Here is a 24592-nt window from a genome sequence, read left to right as displayed (position 1 = left end):
GATCCAGCATGAAGAACACCGGTTCTATAAACTAGTGCGACAAGCACCGGATACTAGGCATATGGTTTCGCAATTTGTTTCCCTCTTCTCATCGCAGTTAAACATGTCTTCTGATTATCTTAAGGTAGCTTGGGAAAGGGATGCTAGCATCAACCTATCTAACGACCTCTGGTCTGAAATCCTGCAGAGAATTCATAGCTGCTCTATCAATGCAAGACTTCAATTAATTCAGTTTAAAATTGTACACAGGCTGCACTATTCTAAAGTCAAACTCCACAAGATATACCCAGCAGTGTCTCCAGTTTGTGATCGATGTCAGGGCGCAGAGGGAACGTTGTCTCATTCTTTTTGGTTCTGCCCTAAACTTCATAGGTATTGGCAGGATATATTTTCTTGGTACTCTGCGGCATATAACCAGGCTTTCTTGCCTGAAGTGGAATTGGCCATCTTTGGTTACTCTGACACGGTTTCATCTTTGCCTAATTATTTGCAGTTGGCACTAATGTTGGGCATGGTGGTGGCCAAGAGAATCATATTGAGGGAGTGGAAATCCACTGCTCCCCCATGTTTTCAGAGGTGGCTGGCGGAGATGGCCTCTGTCATACACCTTGAGAAATTACGGTTTAATGAATCAAAGTCTCTTAAAAAGTTTTCTAAGATCTGGGGTCCCTTCCTCCAACAGCTAAATAACAGTAGTACTTAATTTTTTGTAATTTTTTTTTTTTTTTTTAATATATTTGTGTTATAGTGGTTTCCATGCGGATTTCATCTCCCCTTTTGTTTTGTTTTCCTCTGTGTTTTATCTTTCTCCTTTGTAACTATTCTAGGCCCTTATGTCATTTGTAATGTAGCCTGCCCTTTTATTTTATTATTTTTTTTTATTTTTTTTTTTATTACTATTATTATTATTATTATTTTTTTTTTTTTATGTACTTTGTTTTGTGTTCTTGGTATGTTGTTGTAAAATGTTGTTATAAAACTAATAAAAAGCAATATAGAAAAAAAAAATACATGGCCTGTGTTTTTACACGTGAATAGTTCATTATCAGCCAGTGTTTATGGCATCTTAGAGCAGCTCTATTCCACACAAACTCCATCTCAGCATCTGCTCTGAGTTTGGGTTTCTTTAACATCATTTAGTAATGCAATAAGCGGCAACCATTTACATGCAGTCAAAAATAGCGCGTTAATGCAGGCAAATAATTTTTACAGTTTAACGTTAAAAACATTTAACTCCGTTAACACAGGGGCGGAGCTAGGGTTGGCCACCCCACTCGCAACTGCTGCTTTGGTCTCTTTTTTTCTTGACAAGAATTGTGATTATTAAGACAGAGAACATCTTTACAACCACATCAAACAGGAGATTTTTCAGACCCACGCTCCACTTCGCCTCAGTGCCAGGTGCTAGTCAAATGAGTGCGGAAAAGCTTCAGGGAACGAGGAGCTTCAGTAGAACAACAGTGAACTGCGATCAGATGAGATGTTGTCAGGCCATATGTCAGTAAAAAATGTTTTCCTGTCATGTCAGCCGCCATACTGTAGCCTGTATTATTGCATATAAAGCGCAAATGAAACTACGAGCATCTGTGTCAGATCTGTCATGTTCAACAGCGGGAGTTCTTAAAGTAATAGCAGCCAAATAACCTAATAACCAGGTAGCTGTAATGTCTATTAATCAAAGAACAAAAGAAAAGAGGAAATCAATAACTTTTAGCTTTAAAGGGGTCATCAGATGCAAAATTCACTTTTACATGGTGTTTGAACAAATGTGTGTTGACAGTGTGTGTACACATTCACCCTATAATAATAAAAATCCACCTAGTGCTTTTTTTAAATCCCCAATGATAATGATCACTTGCTCAGATCAGGCTGTTCTGAGATTCTTGGCAGAGTGACGTAGTTCTGCACAGACCCCTCCCACGAATATTGACTGACACAGCCGTTTTAACATAGACCCTAAATGTGTCTATGTTCGCGCAAATCATTTGTGATCCAGCTTCACCTACAGAAGAAGTGAGTGTAAGGTTTTTTTGTTTTTTTTTAAAGAATCTTTGCAAATGGCCAATGGCTAATAATGTGCTAGTTATCAAGTTCCTCAACAAATGCAGCTAAAGTTTACAGTCTTCAGAACTGCTCATCACCCCACCGAAGAGAGGGGCGGGGTGAGCAGAGCTCATCAGCATTTAAAGCATTTAATATATATATATATATATATATATATATATATATATATATATATATATATATATATATATGTATATACAGTGGGGCAAAAAAGCATTTAGTCAGCCACCAATTGTGCAAGTTCTCCCACTTAAAAAGATGAGAGAGGCCTGTAATTTTCATCATAGGTATACCTCAACTATGAGAGACAAAATGAGAAAAAAATCCAGAAAATCACATTGTAGGATTTTTAAAGAATTTATTTGCAAATTATGGTGGAAAATAAGTATTTGGTCAATAACAAAATTTAATCTCAATACTTTGTTATATACCCTTTGTTGGCAATGACAGAGGTCAAACGTTTTCTGTAAGTTTTCACAAGGTTTTCACACACTGTTGCTGGTATTTTGGCCCATTCCTCCATGCAGATCTCCTCTAGAGCAGTAATGTTTTGGGGCTGTCGCTACAACACGGACTTTCAACTCCTCCAAAGATTTTCGATGGGGTTGAGATCTGAGACTGGCTAGGCCACTCCAGGACCTTGAAATGCTTCTTACGAAGCCACTCCTTCGTTGCCAGGCGGTGTGTTTGGGATCATTGTCATGCTGAAAGACCCAGCCACGTTTCATCTTCAATGCCCTTGCTGATGGAAGGAGGTTTTCACTCAAAATCTCACGATACATGGCCCCATTCATTCTTTCGTTTACACGGATCAGTCGTCCTAGTCCCTTTACAGAAAAACAGCCCCAAAGCATGATGTTTCCACCCCATGCTTCACAGTAGGTATGGTGTTCTTTGGATGCAACTCAGCATTCTTTCTCCTCCAAACACGACAAGTTGAGTTTTTACCAAAAAGTTCTATTTTGGTTTCATCTGACCATATGACATTGCTCTCTAGCAAACTTCAGACGGGCCGGACATGTACTGGCTTAAGCAGGGGGACACGTCTGGCACTGCAGGATTTGAGTCCCTGGAGGCGCAGTGTGTTACTGATGGTAGCCTTTGTTACTTTGGTCCCAGCTCTCTGCAGGTCATTCACTAGGTCCCCTGTGGTTCTGGGATTTTTGCTCACAGTTCTTGTGATAATTTTGACCCCACGGGGTGAGATCTTGCGTGGAGCCCCAGATCGAGGGAGATTATCAGTGGTCTTGTATGTCTTCCATTTTCTAATAATTGCTCCCACAGTTGATTTCTTCACACCAAGCTGCTTACCTATTGCAGATTCAGTCTTCCCAGCCTGGTGCAGGTCTACAATTTTGTTTCTGGTGTCCTTTGACAGCTCTTTGGTCTTGGCCATGGTGGAGTTTGGAGTTGGACTGTTTGAGGTTGTGGACAGGTGTCTTTTATACTGATAACGAGTTCAAACAGATGCCATTAATACAGGTAACGAGTGGAGGACAGAGGAGCTTCTCAAAGAAGAAGTTACAGGTCGGTGAGAGCCAGAAATCTTGCTTGTTTGTAGGTGACCAAATACTTATTTTACCAAGGAATTTACCAATTAATTCTTTAAAAATCCTACAATGTGATTTTCTGGATTTTTTTTTCATAGTTGAGGTATACCTATGATGAAAATTACAGGCCTCTCTCATCTTTTTAAGTGGGAGAACTTGCACAACTGGTGGCTGACTAAATACTTTTTTGCCCCACTGTATATATATACACACACACACAAATAAATGTACATATGTATATATTAGTGCTGTCAATCGATTAAAAACTTTAATCGCGTTAATCACAGTCATGGACTGATTAATCATGATTAATCACAAATTTAAAATACTAGGATTTACCTGTAAATGTGTTGAAGTAAAGAAATGCATGACAAACTAGCTTAAGGAAACAGAACCTTTCACACTTCCGCCAGGTATGAGACATAATCCTTATTATTCTTTTATCATTATTCTTTTGTTTTTATTCAGCCATTATCAGCCTTTATACTGGCAATAAAACGTTTACCAAGCCACATCGCTTCAATCCCAGTATACAATCCCAACTATTATCAAAAGTATTTCTAAATAAATACAACAAAACATTTTCTTGCTAGCCTTCGTGAAGTATTATGACAAAATGCATTATGAAGAAGAATTGGACCTGTTCTGCAGGTGCATTACAGCTAATATTAGCATCATGCTTCATAAGACAATTTATGAGATTAATAGCACACTTTTACTCAGAACTCACTTCAAACCACCATCGAGTGTTTGTAATGACTTCCTTTTACGATCACATGTGGAATTTGGTCGTTTACTGTTGTTAAAATATGCTATTTATAGCCTTTTATATAGCTGCACAAATTACATACAAATATCCTATTGTAATCGTGTGTTTATTATATAATCTATAGTGGCTCTTGTCAAGTTTATATCTGCTGTGTAAAAGCCTTAACATTTATGTTCTGGCTGAAACTCACGTTGTTTGTGATGTTACAACCATCTTTCCGTTCTTAAGTTGCCAGGTACATTCCAAGTATAATACACATTAGTAAAAGGATCTATTTTCATTTTTATTTGTCTATATACACGTTGGGCGGCCGCGGTACATTATAAAAGTAGCCCAAAAAACCGCAACCCACGGCTCTGTAATTTTTCCTGTGACTGTTCAATTTAGCTCACTTGTGCCGCACCAGATGCGACTTGCGCGAATAAATCGCGCTATTCGCGCGTAGTTGGACGCTTGAACATTTTGAGTTTACTCGCTTCATTCGCGCGTGAAATTCACTTCACAACAGACGCGAATTCGCGTCAAGGAGGGGCTTCTGCCAGGCGGCTCCAGTCTCATTACACTACACTGGTCCAATCACAAATAACTATTTTTTACTATACTATTGTGAGTGTATTTGCAATAGGATATAATTAGAATGAATGTACAAATGTTTGCCATAAGTAGCCTATTCTAGTCTTAACATAGAAATAATATTTTTATGTAACAAATAGGCTATAAATTATGATTTACTATGTTGTGCACAAAGTAACACACCAAGCAAGATCCTTTTTATTCCTGTTTCTATAAAAGTACGATTCACGAAGATGTATCTTACTGCTCCGGGTATCCACAGCGGTATACAGCGACTATGATTTTGTCCTCCATAGGGGATGGGGGCATGACGTCACTGCTCTAGCGCCGCGGTGGCTGATGGGAAAAATCGCCATTTTGTGAGGCCACTTGTTGCGACGCTGAGGAAGTTGTAATATGAACCTGTTTTAAATAGGCTACAGAAATTGAATAAAGTGTAAATCAACATATTAAAGTTATTCAACAAAACATTATTTAGTCAAGAGCAGTGAGGGATTTGTTCTGTCTTTTGTTGTTTGATTAACATTAATGACAGACGGCACAGCTTTATTAGGCTGCTGTCACAAGACCTGTTTCACGGATCCAATACTTATACATATGCGTTTTCTTTCGCAACTTAAGACAAAACTGACAATGCTTATGAGGATACTCGCCAGGACGACCATTTTGACATTATTTTGTGTGTATTTGGCCACTTAAGTGCAACAAGCAAGTGTTTGTTTGTTCGCAGCGCGCGCTTTGGATGCGATTTTTCATGTGGTTGTTTTAAGCATAGATATCATATAGAGACTAGATACCCTATTGGCCGCTGGGCGCCGAGAAATACGGCCGCCATCTTGAACCGGTCGTACTCCTAGTTTCGTTGCGTAGCAGCAGTTAAGATGCCAGAGCACTGTGGAGCATTTTCTTGTTCTAATCGGCGAACCATCGCCAAAATAGGGTCAAGGGGATTACTTTTCACAAGTAATTTCAACATTTACCGCACTATTGGTTGTATTTTGTGAATAGAATACTACCAGATAAATGAGAAGGAGCAAGGATCTTTGACATTACTACTGGAATCGTAGTCAGCTAACGTTAGCTAGGCTATGTTTACTGCACCGGCATGGAGAGGTGGGGTAAAGTAATAATTACAAGAACGTCTCGGTTATCAGATACAAGCATTCAACGGCCATGTACGTTAGTATAAATATATATGGGTAATTTCATTTGTGTTTGTGCACGTGATTTCAGGAAGCAATGTAATACACACATGACGACGATACGCAAATCGAGTTACCCCTCCCACTTCTGCTAGTTTTATTGAGATATCTTATCCCGTGTGAATTGGCCATTAATATTACAGAGGTCCTGTGGTAAAATTACATTATTACTCCATCTACCCTTGTAAAGTGTAGTGTGTGTGAGAGCGAGTGTTTGTGAGAGCGAGTGTTTGTGTGTGTGAGAGAGTGTGTGTGTGTGAGAGAGAGAGAGTGTGTGTGTGTGTGTGTGTGTGTGAGAGAGAGAGAGAGAGTGTGTGAAAGAGAGAATGTGTGAGGGAGAGATAGTGTGTGTTTGTGTGTGTGAGACAAATCATAATAAATTGTTTCTTAAACTTATTAAAATACCTTACTGTAACTATCTGTTTTGCTTCTTTATCATAGTGTGTGATTTATAAAATACCTTATATCCTACATCACATATTTTGATTTTGGACGTCTGGTCACTTTATATCTCATATCAGAATGTTATATTACTGTTAAGTATATTAAATGAATATTAATTCCTGCTATGAATATTAAAATATGCCGAACCATGTGTCCTGTATCATAGCTACATATATGACCTTTGCAGAAAAAAACCCGCGTAAAAAAATCAGTTCGGTATTAAGTGAGGTATGATTAATTAAATGCGCTGACAGCTCATTGCACCAGCCAAACACATTACAGTGAATGGAGCGGGTGACCGGTTTAAGATGGCGGCCCCACCGCTCGTCAGCGCCAATAGGCAGTAGCGGTCGATAGGGCGTCTATCTAATATGATGTCTATGGTTTTAAGTCTCGCCCGATGTGGCCTCACAATATGGCGGCGCCCTCTTGTTTACGTCCCAAAATGCACTGCGCAGTGACGTCGGTTGCCAAGCTCTATTGTTGTTTCGGATTTCTGCCTCCCTAGCTACGTCGTAATCACGTCACTACTAGAGCAAGCTCCTGATTGGTTAACGCGGCACGAATTTTCGCCAAAGTTCAGATTTTTCAACTCGTTTTACGCAGCAAACACAGAGTTGTAAATGAGAAAGAAGTTAATGTGCCTTCTAAAAATTTAAACAATTAAGACAGTAATATTTATACGTTTTAAATTAACATAATTGATATGCTCGATTTATTCCTTTTCATAAAAATGGTCTATAGCCTGAAATGCTGTTGTATAAGATTTTTGTTTTTGCGAAAACCTGTATCTGAATTGTAAATCATGTAATTTTATGGCTCAATACTGTATGTTACCATAGACATTGTCCAACCCCGCTCATACTATGTTCATTTTACTTGTGCAGCTCTTAAAATGGGTCATAAATTGCCTTAAATTTATTTTAAAAAATTCTGCAGATATCCTGTAAATAGTAAAATAAGATTCCTTCCTTCATATTTGTTAATATTTGTGTGTTGAAAATATTTTTGATTGACATTTAAACTCCTATCTGATTTTCTATATTTAAAAAAAAAAAAAAAGTCTTTTTTTTTTAATTTGGGCTAGTTAAATTAATTTTCGGGCTACCAAAATCTGAAGAGTTCCTGCCCGAAGGGCTACCAGGGATTTTGAAATTTTGCGAGCCCTGCAGTGTATGTATATAATTCAATTCAATTCAATATTGCTTTATTGGCATGACTGTAAAAAATACAATATTGCCAAAGCTTGAAATATATGTGGAGAAATATAATAACAATGAAAAGATCAAAATAATAGAATAAAAACCTTATAACAATATAAACTTAAATAAACAGTGTAACAAATAAGAACTTATTATGTGAACATTTCATACCAGTGTTTAACACATAAACACACACAGGCTGAGAGTCACTGTGGCGGACAGTAGGGAAACACACTGAGGTCAGACGTAATACACATATTACACTCATTACACACATTCACCTGCTGTCTCTCAGGCTGTGGCACGTCCACACGTATCTCGCAGCCAGTGCTGCTGTCTGTCCCTCTCCTAGTATTATCTTTATTTGCTCTGTTTCACTAATGGCTATAAAGTTCTTTATTAAGTTGGTGAGTTTGTTGAAGTATATATACACACACACACACATACATATATACACACACACACAACAAGACAAACTTTGCTGTCATCTGTTCAAAACTGCTGAAAATTAAAGCATTTTAAGATATTTCTATCTCCCCTATTGCAATACTCAACTGTTTTTTTTATTTAAGATGTTTTGAGATAAAAACAAATCTGTGGTTCTTTTGTGTGTGTCACACCATAGGACATTACATCACACTAAAGGACAGAAATGGTAGTTATTAAAGTATTTCTATTTAATTTTGTCAATGAAACATGTCAAATGAGAAAGAAAGTTTAATTTTGATACAAACAATATCAACATGTTTTTTTAAACAACAAAATAATTTATCAACAAAATTCAGTCTCGTAGTCAATCAGTATGTTACTAAAACTCTTCTTGCTGCATGTGCGGCACAGCTAAATATGATTGATATTTATGATACAGCTAAATATTATTGATATATGATTGAAACTACATTCATTAAGATGTGAATGATTTTTTTTTAAACTATATAGCTACTCTTTTTAAGGCATGATTTTGATTCTATTTACTTTCTGCATCGTTCTCTTAGGATCTCCTCCCTTCTGGTGGATCCCTGTTAATTTTCTCTATATATTTCTGTGTCCTCTCTCTTCCACTAATTTTTCTCCCTCAATTCTTTCTGTTTCAAAAACAGTTTCAAAACATCACATTTTATACTTATTTTCATGACACTTTATAACAGTTATAAGTTTTCTGCAAAAAACATCAGAAAATAGTTTAATGTAATTATTGTATTTAAGAACACTGAAAATAATCAATAAAGATTAAAAAGGAGTTAAACCAATCTTATTTAATTATTTAAAATGCTTTTTAAAGAGACCTTGTCCTCTGGTGTGACATCTTTGTCCTATGGTGTGAAAGTACAAGTGTCACACCATAGGACGTTTCAGCCTTTTGAGTCAATTAATGACCTTGCTATACCAAGCTAACCTGTCAGTAGCAGTTTGCAAGACACATTTGCATAATTTTCCATGATTATGTAGTTGAACATGCAGTTTTTAATTTAAAAAAATATAATTTAGGAGTGTCACACCAAAGGACAACAAAACGTTAACACTGTAGTGGTTCCAAAAAAAGTTAAATATTTGAACAATTCTGAGACAAAAATTTACCATCTGCACATGTCATGGGCTTGACACGACCATGAATGAGGTCCTTCAACTAATTAAAGTTTTCTCTGGAATTGCCGATTTAAAATGATTAAAATCAGGATATGGTGTCACACCATAGGACATGGTTTTCAGAGACAAAATATATCAAGTTCCTACACTTTCAGAAATATATGGATGAAAAAAATGATTGCCATTTACTAAAATAGACACTTGTACAGTCCGGAGGTATGTATTAACATTTTTATGCTTTTCTTTTTAATTTATAAAAGTTGTAATTTATTGAACCATGCTTGATACAGTCACACCATAGGACAATTTTGACATTTGGCTCAAAATAAAAAAAATAAAAAATTGAATAACACTGCAGCATTTATAATAACAGTTCCATGTAGGACAAAGAAATGTTTAATGATTTACAGCATTTTAAATAACGACAATATTAATTATATTCATTTTTATCTTGTGGGACAGTGAAAATGCCATGTCAAATCAACATATACTCATATACACTATATATATATATATATATATATATATATATATATATATATATATATTTATTTTTAATCTTACAACTGCTGCGTTTCCACAAGCTGGTTTCATAAAATACCTTCAACTTTCCATAAGCTTCTTTCTTGCTCTCCATGTGTGTCAGCTGAAGTCTCAGTACTGAATATAACTCATGAAGGTATTATCTTGATGAATAAATCTTAGTGTTGCGAAAAACTCATCAGACCACACACTCCATTATCAGGCAAACATTGATAAATCCCCTGCAGTGAAGCTGCTCCTCTGCCCTGTGAAGAGAAAAGGCCTCGCTTTGTCAAAGACTGACACCTCATTGTGGGTGAGTCACACTGAGGATAATTAAAAACATGGAGCCAAAGGAGTGAAAGCAGTGCAAAGGCCAGAGCCGTCGCAGCGGGAGAGAGCAGGACTGATGCTGACAAAACTCAATACTCACAGGCTAATACAGCACACCGCTTCATTTCTCATGCTCACATATTCATAATCCAGCCTGCACAACATACATTACTCTTGTCTTGGCCTTGAGAGGAAGATTCTGACAGACCATCAATCGACAGCCAGCAAAACGTCAAAATGTCTGGTAACATTCGTTCTTTGTCTACTGATGCTGGAAATTCAGCCAGGTCAAATTAGAGATGTAGCCTCTTAGATATATTTAGACACAAAATGACATTCCAACGGCATCAGCATAAAGCAAACTGGAGGCTGCATGCAACAGTGTTTACAGCATTATATAACAACTGTGAAGTGCAGTTGTGAAATCAAGCTGTAAAAGCATTCACTGGTTGTTACCAAATGCAAGTTTTCATATTCCGTCTATATACCGTAAAGAGATGGATAATTGGAAGAGGGCTTTGTGCCTCACAAGATCAGCTTCTTCATGATGTGTGTATTTAAAACGTCTTGACCTAGTGACCCTGTGCAGCATCACAGAGCTCACCAGAATCGCTTTCTGTCTTCAAAAACAGCCTAAGGGTGATCTCTACATCTCTAAAATAACTTTTATCTTCATTTATCTTTTATGTATTGCATGGTTCCTCTCTAAGATGAACTGCTTTTGTTGTGGTATTCCTCATTTATAAGTTGCTTTGCATAAAAGCGAATGATTTTGTTGCAGATATAAAATGACCAATAATGTGAAAATCAGATACATCTTAAAGGGAGTTCACCCAAAAATGTAAAATCAGTGACTTACTCAACCTCATGTCCTTCCAAACCCATCAGACTTTGATTTTGATATTTGAAACATATTTTTGATGTAACCTGAGAAGTTTGTGTTTCTCCACTGAAAGTCCAGATAATCAAACCTTTGCATTGTAAAACTAATTCATATAAACTGAGCAGTTTAATCAAAGGCTTGTGAAGAGATACAAATGCTTTCTATGATTAACAGATGTCATTAAGCTTTTATTCTCTTATAAAAACACATACACAGAGTGCATCACATATGGCAAGCAACACCATACATAAGGCAAAGAATAAAAACAAACGCTACAACAAACCTCATTGTTCCTCATGCATCATATGCATGTTTAAACTTCCATGTTTACCATATATGATTTTCTCCTTGTGCCAGTGTGGGAAAAAAATACCTAAAATATTTTTAACTAAAATTGTTACAGCATTTCTGTATGATCCGTATAACCCTGCTAAATTAAACTATTAGAATTTAATTAGCAGGTTAAAATATATTATAAAAATATGTTGGTTCTGGATGATAGGTTAATGGTGGCTACAAGAGACTACCTGTGATCTGGCATATTTTACTGGGACTGTAGAGCATTGCTCCAGCACTGGGATTTTAAGATGCTCGGTGCTGAGCTCTCTAATGACTACATGCCTGGTCTTATCACTTTTCTCCATTATTTGATGAATTATTGCTTCTATAATCAATTCAGAATGAACAGCAACATCTCTTTTGTCCCTTTAAAGCCTATTGCATCATATTTATTTTGAAAATTGTTAGTATATTTACATATGATCAGTATAACAGTGCTGAATTAAACTTTTAGAATTTAATTAGCAAAATAGGTCCAAATAACGTAGCTAATTTGTTTATTTGAATATGTTAGTCAATATTTCCTAATAATTTTATATTTAAATAGTATAAAAATGTTAAATATTTTAAATCTTTACATTTTTGCTTCCAGATTTAAATCGGAGTTTGAAGCCGATTTGTGTTTCAGTGTGTTTTCAGACTTCTGGACCCCTGCTGCTGGGAGAACATTTAACCACTGACACATAAATCAATCATATGTTTCCAACACAACATAAAAATGATATGTAGGATCTGGATGGAACACTGCGATACCCTTAACTCTCTTCCCCCTCACGGGACCTCTTCAAAAACAGATACTGTGCGGCAGATATGTTTGGAGTGGTTTGAAAAGGCCAGTATCTAATCTGTCAGACCAAAGAGATGTCAGGGCCGGTCCACCGGGAAGTGGTTGATTTTGGATTTGTGGGAAGTTAGTCAGGCCGAGTTGTGGAATGAAATGTTTAATTCACAGGCTTGAATCTAATATGTGGTGGAGGTTACTGTAGTTTTGGTTGGACGTGTCAAAAAAATAGAAAAATGTGACATGTTAAAAGGTGTGGGGTAAGAGGTCTAATGTAAGTATTATTAATGGGATGGGACAAGTGGAGGACATTCATTGGAAGAAAGCCCAGTGCAATCTGGTTTTCTTAAAAAAAAAAAAAAAACAAATGACAAGAAAACAGAACAGGAAATCAAAGGACAGGAAAAACTGTAGAATTTATCTTCCAGAATCAGGCAGTACGTTTTAGGAGCTCATTTTTATTCCATCTCCTATCCTAAAAAGTCTGTCTTGCAGAGATTGACTAAAATGAGCTCCTAAAACTTACTGCCTGATTCTGGAAGATAAATTCTTCAAACAGTGGTACAAGAGGATGTGGTGCTGGTCCTTCAAGAGTCACTCTCAACTTATCCGTCCATAAAGCCTATACAAAATCAGTCTTCATGTATTTCACAACACTTTAGCATGTTATTCTTATTAAGTGAGGGTTATTTTTTAGCATTTTTTACCCAAGCAAGGTCTCTGAGAACCTGACACATTGCACTTCTGGAGAGTCCAGGAAGGTTGCAGTTCTGGAAAATGGTGGCGCTGGAGACTAAATGGTGCCTGATGGTTTCTCACCTAATTCTTCACCTTAATTCTTATGCAGTTAACGTGTCTTTTCTTCTCCACCTGTTTTTTCTGACCCTGCTGACCCAATGAGCATTTCACTGCCCAATGGTGATGCCTTAACTTTACTAATTCTATTATTGCATCCTTCTCATGGGCATTTAATTTTTTTTTTCTTTTTTACTTTTAGTCTGAGTTCAATCTCTTTTTTTGGCTCATTTTATCTGTAAAAGAAAACCTGCCTAATAATTCAGCACACCTGAAATAAGGAGTTTTTGACTTTGAGCCTTCATGGACAATTATATATAACTTACAAATGATTAAATACAAAATCAATAGTAGTTAATAAGATTGATGTGGTTTGGAATTGGTCAAATGTTCTTGGCAAAAAATATGACCAGAATATCAACTTGCCTAATAATTCTGCACACAGTGTGTGTATATATATATATATATATATATATATATATATATATATATATATATATTTATTATTACTTCCCATTTTTATGAAACAAAATGTTAATAAGCCAAAAAATCTATTACATAAAATCACAATAAAATATCTAGATTAGACAAAAAACAAACTGCCTCATATTTCCTTTAGCTGTTTTATACCCCATCATGTCAACATGGGTACAGCATAAGCAGTCAGTGTTTCAAAATAATAAGAGTCTCTAGAGGATACATTCAAAATAAATCAGGTAACGGTGCAATTTTCACGCTGCAATGCCCCATCTTGCGGGCTGGTTCTGGGTGATAGGTTATGGAGTTTACAGCAGACTACCTGTGATCTGGCATATTTTACTGGGACTGCAGAGCATCGCTCCACTACCGTGCTCTCTAATGACATGCCTGGTCGTAACACTTTTCTCCATCATTTGATGAATTACTGCTTTATAATCAATAGGAAATGAAGACCAACATCTCTTTTACCCCATAATCTATTGTATCATATTTGATATGCAAAAAAGGTCTCTTAATTATCAACATGGTAAAAACTTACCATGTTGTACAAACATGCCTTCTGTTATCTGATTAATAGTTTATACTTTATTAGCAAGTGAAAGGTATTTTGGTAAAATTGTAATGTTTTATTCCACATTTACAACCATATAATAAAAAATTTAAAAAATCAGACTATTATTTCAAATGTCAGGCTTCACTTGGTTAAATTAATTTCATTTACCATCTGCTTTCTGTGGGCAGTAATAACACCAGGCAGTTTGCAAATAAGAAACAATCTAATAAGGCTAATTTACATAGATAGTAGGCGTGTTTGTGTTGAGAATAATTTAATTTAAATTCTCACGGGACGGTGTTACACCAGCACATAGTGACCGGTTTAAACCGGACTGCAGGTGGTCAGTGAATAAGAGAAAGGTTTATGCTCTTAAATACAGCTTGAAAAATGTGCCCCTTTCACACATTTCTACAAAACAGAAATGATCTAAACTGAGAAACAGCTCTGAACACCCCCCACACTTCAAACTGCCCGGAGCATATAGTGAGGAGATGGGAGAAGAGATTAGAGTAGGAGATGCTACCTTTCTGTACGGATATGCATAAAACATGAAATAAAAGATTGTATGAAATGAGAAGGTCTGAAATCCTTGGTGAAGATCATATACAGAGTGAATGAAAAAAGGCAGGTCAGAGTAGAGAAAAACAACAGATTTCTTGCTGAAAGAAATGGACTGCATTTAACTTTATTACAGAGCTTTTTCTTTTGTTGCTTTTTTAAAAAATCTTCCTGCAATGTCGCCACACCACTATCCACAATCTCAATCACGCTGATTTGAATCTTCTTCTGCACTTTTCGGAAGATCGTCCAGTGATGATGTGAGTATGTTACAGGTAGATATCAGCAACAATCTCAGCATGCATTAGTCAACATGAAAAATGTTATCTGCAGCCCATTTACGCACATGTGATGTGCAAAACATGAAAAAATGTAGGATAGAATTTTATCAATCTGGTATAGAATGTATTGTGAAAACAGGCTGTTGCAAGAATGAAGTCGGGTGGATAGGAGGGGAAGAGTGGAAGTAAAAGTTATGCATGAAGTCAGCCAAAAAAGAAAGGATGTTTCAGAGGTGGAGCAGATAATTACATTTTGATTAAAGATTATAAACACTTTTTTTAACCTCTGGAATAATACGCATCAGTAAATTGTTCACAATATGACAAGCTTTTAATTTCATGCTGACATCCCATGGATGCTTCTCATCCCCTTTTCCAAGCATAAACTGTGTTTAAATGCAAGACGCCTGACAGCCTGCTGATTAGCGCTGCATGGGCAATAACATTATATAATAAAAGAATAAGAACATGCATTAAGAAAGTAAATATGGTTATTTTGATTATGCTGGTTTCACGAATGTCTCTATTGATTTGAAGGCACTGCCAGCCTAGTCCAAACCTCTTGTGTGTTTTACACAACAAAAAATTTGGTATGACAGTGCAGGCAAGCACAGTCTTGCTCAAACTTGACATTTACAGACCTCACTATGCTGCGTCTTTGCACAACAGAGGATTTTAAAAAGTCTTGCGTAATTTCATGAGGATTTCTTAAGACTTAAGCATAAACGTATTTTAACATATGTAATATCAACTAACAATTTTGCTTCCATCAATCAAAAATAACATTTTAAAAATACCACCATCCATCAAACTACCTGCATTCTTTCCATAGTTGCCCTACATTAAAACATCCCACCTTATTAAGGCACAACGAGGATTGGCACAGGCTGGTAAAGCAGCTGGTGTGACAAACACTAGGCATTATTTCCCAGCAACACAAAGGCCAGAGGAGTCATTAGTGTCAGGGGAGGGTCATTACACAGAGGAAGAGACTTTCACCACTAGAGAGAAGCTGCCCATGTCCTGTTTACATGCCCTTGCAGGTTAGCAGAAAGTCACATTTCTGCCCTACTGTACTAGCGTCGCCAAACAGAACTACAAAAACAGCATATAGTGTAGAATGTTTTCCCAAACATGCCCCTTCCTCCACAGGTTGCTCAAACAGCTCTATTTTTAAGTGCATTTCAGCAGTGAAAGTGTCTTGAGATTTCTATCAACAGTGAAACTACCTCATGCTGTCAGGCAAACATCTATGTCTGTGTTATTTCTTGACTCCACCCATGCTACTGTAGGTCAGGACTCAATAAAGATGGTAAGTGAAGGTCAGTGAGAACACTACGACAGCTGGACAGCAGCCCCAGGGCAGGACGATATTAAGCACAGCTGATCTTAATACAGTATGACAATCACAATGACATATTAATGAAGCTTCTTTCCCCAGAGAGGGGCTGACAGACAGGATATTGGCTACTGGACCAACCGGAAACATTTCCTACCACTGAAGAGCGAGCCACCAGAGAACGCCTGTTGCAGCAATGCCGCTGGATTTCTGCATGTGGTCTGTATATGTACACAAACTTACTCGCCAACACACAACCCTGGGGCCCACATTTTCTGTGCTGATTTCAGAGGAAACTTTAACCATGGAAAACAGATCTGGTTGCTCCACACTCTGAAGTGCGCTGAAAACAAAATATTTAATTTTAAACAAAATATTTATGGAGAATGCGTAGAAACTGTGGCAGATTTCTGTGGGTCTGAATATCCCTGCATTTATACTGTTCCTCTTGACTAGAAGACCAAACACTGTGAAGTGTTTTCACCAAATATGAGATCACATAAATTGCAGAACAAAAATTCACATTCACCTTTGAGTTCAGTACGAATGAGCTCCAGAACTAAAGATGCTATTGAAAAAAAATCCAATTTCGAGTGGGGAACGTGATCGGAACAATTTAGCACCTCAGGGCATGTAGACTGCAGAAGCACAGTATTTCAACAGCTACATTTGTCCACAACATCATTTCACTTGCTTTGTTTTCAAACTGATCTACATAAAACCACTCATCATCATTCCAACATGCACGAAATACTCTAATCACCCTAAAAACTACTGTGCCACATCTACACACTAATGATAAAAAATAATGTTAAATTGCATATTAAGGAACCTAATGCACAAAGACATCACTCTCACATTTCTCTGTTCTACTCAACAATCTTTTAAACTGTTTTCTCATGCCAGGAGACACAGTGACTGAAGTCGTACCACATCCTGTCATAACATGAAGGTCATAAAAAGAACAATAAGTAAATCTTTTGTAACACTTTTCAACAAGTTTTTAGTTTTTAACATTATATAAGTTAACATGAAGTTAACATGAACAATTGTTTTATAGCATTTGTGACCCTGGACGACAAAACCAGTCTTAAGTGTCAATTTTTAGAAATTGAGATTTATACATCATCTGAAAGCTGAATAAGCTTTCCATTATGTATGGTTTGTTAGGATTGGACAATATTTGGCTGAGATACAACTATTTTAAAATCTGGAATCTGAGGGTGCAAAAAAACCTAAAAATATTGAGAGAAACGCCTTAAAAGTTGTCCAAATGAAGTTCGTAGCAATGCATATTATTAATCAAAAATTAAGTTTTGATACATTTACGGTAAGAAATTTACTAAATATCTTCATGGAACATGATCTTTACTTAATATCCTAATGGTTTTGGCATAAAAGAAAAATGGATAATTCTGACCTATACAATGTATTTTTAGCTATTGCTACAAATATACCCCAGAGACTTAAGACTGGTTTTGTGGTCCAGGGTCACATATAAAGTAGAGAAGTACCAAAATTTTGGTGAGTGAAGATGTAAAAAAATAATAATTTGGCCAAAATTGGAAGGCCCAAATCATTATCCAAAAATAGATGCTAGTGTTTTGTTAGTGTTTGTGCACACAACGTTGTTAAGCTACAACAGTTAAATGTGTAAGAAGTGTGGACACTTTTCACCGTGACCAAAATGTATGCTAAAGTAGAAAGATGTCAAATTTGTACAACTGAAATATTGAGAGGCAGCTCCTTTCCAAAGACCTTCACTATGACTTGTTTCATTTACTACCCAAGAACACAACACCCTGAACAACATACAGTACAGAGTTCAATTACCCCAATTTAAGGAAACTTTACTTTAAATTTTCAGCTAAATTAAAAAATAAATAAATAAATAAAAATAAAATATATATGTATGGAAAGTACAAAACATAATGGATTTTTAAAGAGTGATCTTCCTTCAATCAAAGAAGGAATCAAAGAAGGACATGTGACTGAAATGGGAAATATTGGGAGACAGTCAAACCGCAAGGTAGAAGCATAGCCTTCCATTTCATAGCTCTCAAATCTCAAAATATGTTTGTTTACTTTATTAAACAAGAACAGAAATGATTCCTGGAAAACACCTAAAAATGCAATTACAGGAACTATATCACTTTGTAAAAAAAAAGACAATTGAGCCTAGAATTACCAATGACAAATAGAGATGATAAACGCACACAGACATCAATGACTGTCTAAAGATGAATCACAGCAGGTCATAAAAAGGGCTATTAACTTTTATTACTATACTTTGTTTTCTGGTAATGTTTGCGCTTTATTTGCTTTTCTTCTGTTCGGTCTTGTCGTAGGCGTTTTACGGAAACTTAACCCAGTGTAACAGACATATGCTGAGATCTACGGTCAGTCATGTGAGGAATTATGGGGAAACCGAGGCTTTTCCACCCACCTTCTCCCTCCTGGACATTGGCTGACCATTCTAGACACTCTGGGACTGAGAGTACATGATGAGTTCACTGTGCGTGGTGTTGGTACGTCTGACTGTAGACTATAGCGTGGACATTTTCAGGGACTCGCTGGTCATAAACGGAGGGGATTTAGGTCACTCTGACTAACACATCATATATGAACTCTTTAAAGGGTTACAAAACTCCCTATTTCAGCACTGGTTCTCACCGCAGGTTTGAAAAATGCTCCAAAAGTGGCCGTGGTAAACTGAGGAGTGGAGGGGAGGAGGGCAGACAGACACCACAACAACAGCTTCTGACCCAGTCAGTTTTATTTCACCCTTAACGAGTTAAAAGCATCCACGTTTTGCCACAAATTAGCTCACCATACATTATATAAATACACACATATCCAGCTATAGTTATAATTTAATGTAGAAAGACAAATAATTATTTTGCAGTGTTCGTATCAAGAAACTATAAACGCCGCGTTTGTGTTGGAGACTCATTGGATCTATGGGAAAGAAATCTATGACAGCAAAATGTACTGTTGTGAATAATTAGGAGAAGCATCTAACAACAACATAGCAACATGCAGTCTTGTGAATAATCATAGGACTGTGTTGCATCATCGACTTACCATAGTGTTTGAAATGTTGAAAGTAATGAGATCACAAAGCAATTATTTCACAGGTGACAAAGCAGTTGTAGTAAAGTTCTTTGACAATTCTACATATTTGGAGAATTTGACATACTGCTATACAAGCATCATTATTTGGTCCTCACTGCTGACATGTTCATCTGTTGTAGCTTTTCTATGTTGTGTGAGATGCTGACACAGTCAAAATGTGTTTTGGTCAATGATTTCATCCCTCCGAAACTAATCAGGGCCGAAACCAAGAATTTGAAGATTTTGCCTGAATATTTTGGTTGCAGAAATTTCTGTACATCATTCATAACAGCCAAACATGATTAAAAGAATTTTTGTTCAGTGGCTTTGAGACATTCATTCACTCCTACCTGAAATGCCTTTCGACCGCTAGGTGATGACACACATGTGACGGAGCGCTGGTCCAACAGGTCCAATGCCTGAAGAGCACACTGGCCAAACACAAACCGTAATCTGTAAGATCGAACAAAATGAGAGTAAGAGGAAAATTTCTCCCAAAAATAAAAATTTGCTAAAACTTCACTCACCCTCAGGCCATCCAAGATGTAGCTGTTTTTTCATTGGAACAGATTTAGAGAAATCTTGTGAATTAAAAGGCTGCATATTCGTAAGAAAATTCATCAGGCCATCGTTTGAAATAGAAGCCAATGCTTCTGGCCAAAATCCCAGTCCATAATTCATAAAAACGCTTTCACCAGTGTAAACGTCCATCCCCTGCTGTCCTCTTACAACAAAATCTACCAACATATTTGTTTAGAACTGTTTTCACTTGTGTGCAACTGTGCATATTTCTCTCCTGATTCAGACGACTCATCTTTTTCACTGTAAAAAGCGCTATTATATAGATAGAGGATGGTTTGAAGTTAAAAACATCTTAATGATGGATTTGTTTATTACAAACAAGCAACTTTTTACTTCACAAGACATTAATTAATAGACTGGAATCAAATGGATTACTTATGATTTATCAGCTGTTTGAACTTCTGATTTCTGACGGCACCCATTCACTGCAGAGGATCCATTGGTGAGTAAGTCATGTAATGCTGAATTTCTCCAAATCTGTTCTGATGAAGAAACAAACCGCATTTTTGAAGGCCTGAGAGTGAGCACACTTTCAGAAAAGTTTCATTTTTGGATGAACCATTTCCTTTAACTGTAGGTACAGGAAACCATGCTAAGACAGTGACATGTACACAGGAAGCTGAGAGGCAACAAACCTCAGCTCTCACTTCTAACCCAAAGCAAACGCTGTTTCAAAAACAATGTCACTTGTGAGCCAATCCGGTCTTGACATCAAGCCTATAGCAGAACATTCTAAAGTGGAAGTGTGGAACTGCATCATCTGAACGTCATCCAGCCACATTCAAATAATGTCTCAGAGAGAAAAAGACCCAAGCGAACACATGACGCCGCGATGATGACACTGAAACCACAATCAATTGCCCAATAAAGCAAGAAGTGCTGACCTGTGATGTGAACAGCCATTTATGGAGGAATGTGATTCCTAGAGTAGAGTAATTACTGTGGCTTAGAGCTTCCCTCAATGGCAGCCTGATGACTGTCATTGTGGGTTTGAGGATGCTTTTAACATCATGATTTATTCAGTCAATGACGTCTAGAAAGAGAGCGCTGGGTAAAGGCATACACATGTGCTTGATAAAGCCTGTGTTGAGTACATCTTGCAGTTAAGAGGTAAGCGCTGGTTTCTGTACAGTGTTCAGAGGCAATAATACACACATCTGCAATAATTTACCTTAGGTCAAGAGTACTCAAAATATTTACCAGTTCAAGGCCAAATCTCACAGTATGGTACATGTAACTTAAGGAGGAGGAGATGGGGGGGGGGGGATACTTACGCTATTAGTAGGTCATCTGGTACTATAGGAAAGAGAAAGAGAGATAATATTAGTTAATAGTGTTTTATAAAACTGAAAAATGTAAAAGCACAAAGTATGTTTTTAATGCACAAAAGCAACATATAATATGAGCACATGAAACAACATCTGGGAAAAATAACTACTTTAAGTTAAATACATGTTAACATTATAACAACAATAACCAATTATCAGTCATGCAAAACAGACTATTTTGGTTGTTTATTGTGGTCACCATGGTTCTCTGGAGAAAGACCCAAACAAGCACAAATTGAAACGACATCTCAATCTCAAAAACACTACAGCCATCATTACTCCCTTGATATTTCTCTCTGGCATCGTTTGACATCAAAATTCCAACAGAATAATGTCATTACTCTTATCCAGATGTTATGCATTAAGTCTTGTCTGCACACATAAGGATTTCACAATAACTCAATTAATATATTGACATTTTAACAATTATTTGATGCAAGGCTTTGGACTACTGAACATCTCATTAGGCAATAGGCTCTGAGGAACATGATGCTGTAAGAAAAAATATGAACATAAATCTCTATACTTCAAACCTTATGCAAAAGGCAACCTCAACACCATGGACCATAAGAAACTTGAAGACCACTCCACAGGACATGTTGTCTGTTTAAGCAATCAAACACTGCAGCAGTGGACATGAAACAATACATGAAACTGGTATTAGTGCACCATCTGGTGCCAGTAATTGAAACTGCATTCATTTCTACTGTCATGTCAGGATTCAAAATGTTCACTGACTTTACAGTTCACTTCCACACATGCAGTTTTTATTGATAGGCCTAAACTTTTTAAAAATGTTGATCAAATGTCTGTTGTTCAAGCTAGAGTGGCTGCATTTGGGAAAAACAAAAAAAAGTGTCTTATAAGCAGACGGACAAAAAAATGGTCCAAGTACTTAACCTATTTGGAAATGGGACACTAATGTCTGTGTGTGAGAAATATGCTGATTGTGCCAGTGTAAATGTGATATAAGAATAGATTTCATTTATTTATTTTATTTCATAGTATTTTATTTATTTACACTGAACAAAATTATAAACGCAACACTTTTGTTTTTGCCCCCATTTTTCATGAGCTGAACTCAAAGATCTAAGACTTTTTCTATGTACACAAAAGGCCTATTTCTCTCAAATATTGTTCACAAATCTGTCTAAATCTGTGTTAGTGAGCACTTCTCCTTTGCCGAGATACTCCATCCACCTCACAGGCGTGGCATATCAAGATGCTGATTAGACAGCATTAGGGCTGCAACAACGACTCGATTAAATCGATAAAAATCGATTAATAAAAGCGTTGGCAACGAATTTCATAATCGATTCGTTGTGTCGCGCGACGCGGAGATGTTTGATTATTAAAAAAAAAAAAAAACTTTAGTTGAGCGCGGAGCGGAGTGAACACACTCGGTCTCTCTCGCGCACGGATGCTAGCAGAGTTTGGCGCCTCATAAATAAAAACAAAAAGTAAAAAAAAAAAAAAAAAAAAACGAGCGGAGGTAGAGGAAAGATACATGGCGGAGGCAGAGAAATCCGTGCGACCCAAGTCATCCAAGGTGTGGGAGCAGGGGCGGCGTTTGCGTATGGCAGTGTATGGCAGTTGCCATACTCTAGCCCAGTCAGGTGCTGTGAAAAATTATCCAAACTTGAGTCGCTTATAATTCGTTTTTATTATTTTAAATCAGAGAGTTTTAAAAATAGTAAACCAATGATAAGCATTAAAATAACTTGTCAGTAAAACTTCGTAACGCCATTGGATCATCGAGCTCTCAGCGAGACCTCGTAACTTCACCCGCCTCCGTTCAGATTGACGCGCGCGCACAGCCTGGAGAAGATGAGATCTCTGCTTTTTCGCAATGCAAGGGTGAATAAATAATTGGTGTTTGAATAGTACAGCGTTTTCTTTACTCAAACACTATGTCAGTAAAGGATAATGTTTTTGTGTGTTTGAAGAGTGGAGACGTTTTAAATATCCTGTGCATTATGTGCATAAGCTTAATTTGAGATTTTGGCCAAGTGTATTAAACAACAAGAAAAAACTAAGCGCCCATATAGCTACAATCAAAGTTATATAACCTGTAAAAGTTGATGAAAGCATAATGCACTTATGCACTGCATAACAGTTACAGCCGTTCTAACGACAGACAAAACACTCCATCTCCGTCATTCTCTGGTCAAAAACATTATTAACTCCATTTGAGCTTGATTTTCAGTGTTGTTAAATTATTAAATTTTTTTTTTAATAAATTTTTCCAAAAAGTCTATATATTTGGCAGATGTAAAGCATACATGTGTATGTTTTTTGTGTTAGTCCATTTTTATTTTATTTTATTATTATTATAACAGCTCAGGGATGTTCAAGGAGCAACATGTTTGTGCACTTTCTAAAGATTTTAGTTCTGTTTTTGAATAAAGGGTTGGAAATGAATGCTTTTTTTTTTTAATCCGATTCATCGATTAATCGAAAAAATAATCGACAGATTAATCGATTATTAAAATAATCGTTAGTTGCAGCCCTAGACAGCATGATTATTGCACAGGTGTGTCGTAGGCTGGCCACAATAAAAGGCCACTCTAAAATGTGCAGTTTTATCACACAGCACAATGCTACAGATGTCGTAAGTTTTGAGGGAGCGTGCAATTGGCATGCTGACTGCAGGAATGTCCACCAGAGCTGTTGCCCGTGAATTGAATGTTCATTTCTCTACCATAAGCCATCTCCAAAGGCGTTTCAGAGAATTTGGCACTTTGGAGAGGTGTTCTCTTCACGGATGAATCCCGGTTTTCACTGTACAGGGCAGATGGCAGACAGTGTGTATGGCGTCGTGTGGGTGAGCGGTTTGCTGATGTCAACGTTGTGGATCGAGTGGCCCATGGTGGCGGTGGGGTTATGGTATGGGCAGGCGTATGTTATGGACAACGAACACAAGTGCATTTTATTGATGGCATTTTGAATGCACAGAGATACCGTGACGAAATCCTGAGGCCCATTGTTGTGCCATTCATCCACAACCATCACCTCATGTTGCAGCATGATAATACACGGCCCCATGTTGCAAGGATCTGTACACAATTCCTGGAAGCTGAAAACATCCCAGTTCTTGCATGGCCAGCATACTCACCGGACATGTCACCCATTGAGCATGTTTGGGATGCTCTGGATCGGCGTATACGACAGCGTGTTCCAGTTCCTGCCAATATCCAGCAACTTCGCACAGCCATTGAAGAGAAGTGGACCAACATTCCACAGGCCACAATCAACAACCTGATCAACTCTATGCGAAGGAGATGTGTTGCACTGCGTGAGGCAAATGGTG

At 37.1% G+C, this 24592-nt stretch overlaps 1 protein-coding gene across 1 annotated transcript in view; it reads right to left on the bottom strand.

Annotated features, from left to right (window-relative positions):
* The window catches only part of zswim7 (zinc finger, SWIM-type containing 7), a 30566-nt gene that overhangs the window by 4076 nt on the left and 1898 nt on the right, over positions 1-24592 (bottom strand). The window contains exons 3-4 of the mRNA XM_058777395.1: positions 21229-21250; positions 19723-19825 (exon numbers count right to left, since the gene is read on the bottom strand). Of these exons, the coding sequence (XP_058633378.1) occupies positions 19723-19825; positions 21229-21250 (125 nt within the window). The remainder of the gene's footprint in view (positions 1-19722; positions 19826-21228; positions 21251-24592) is intronic.

The sequence above is a fragment of the Onychostoma macrolepis genome, chromosome 05 (genome assembly GCF_012432095.1).
Source record: "Onychostoma macrolepis isolate SWU-2019 chromosome 05, ASM1243209v1, whole genome shotgun sequence".
Taxonomy (NCBI): Eukaryota; Metazoa; Chordata; class Actinopteri; order Cypriniformes; family Cyprinidae; genus Onychostoma; species Onychostoma macrolepis.
The sequence above is the reverse complement of the archived record's forward strand: the minus strand, read 5'-3'. Positions and strand labels throughout refer to the sequence as shown.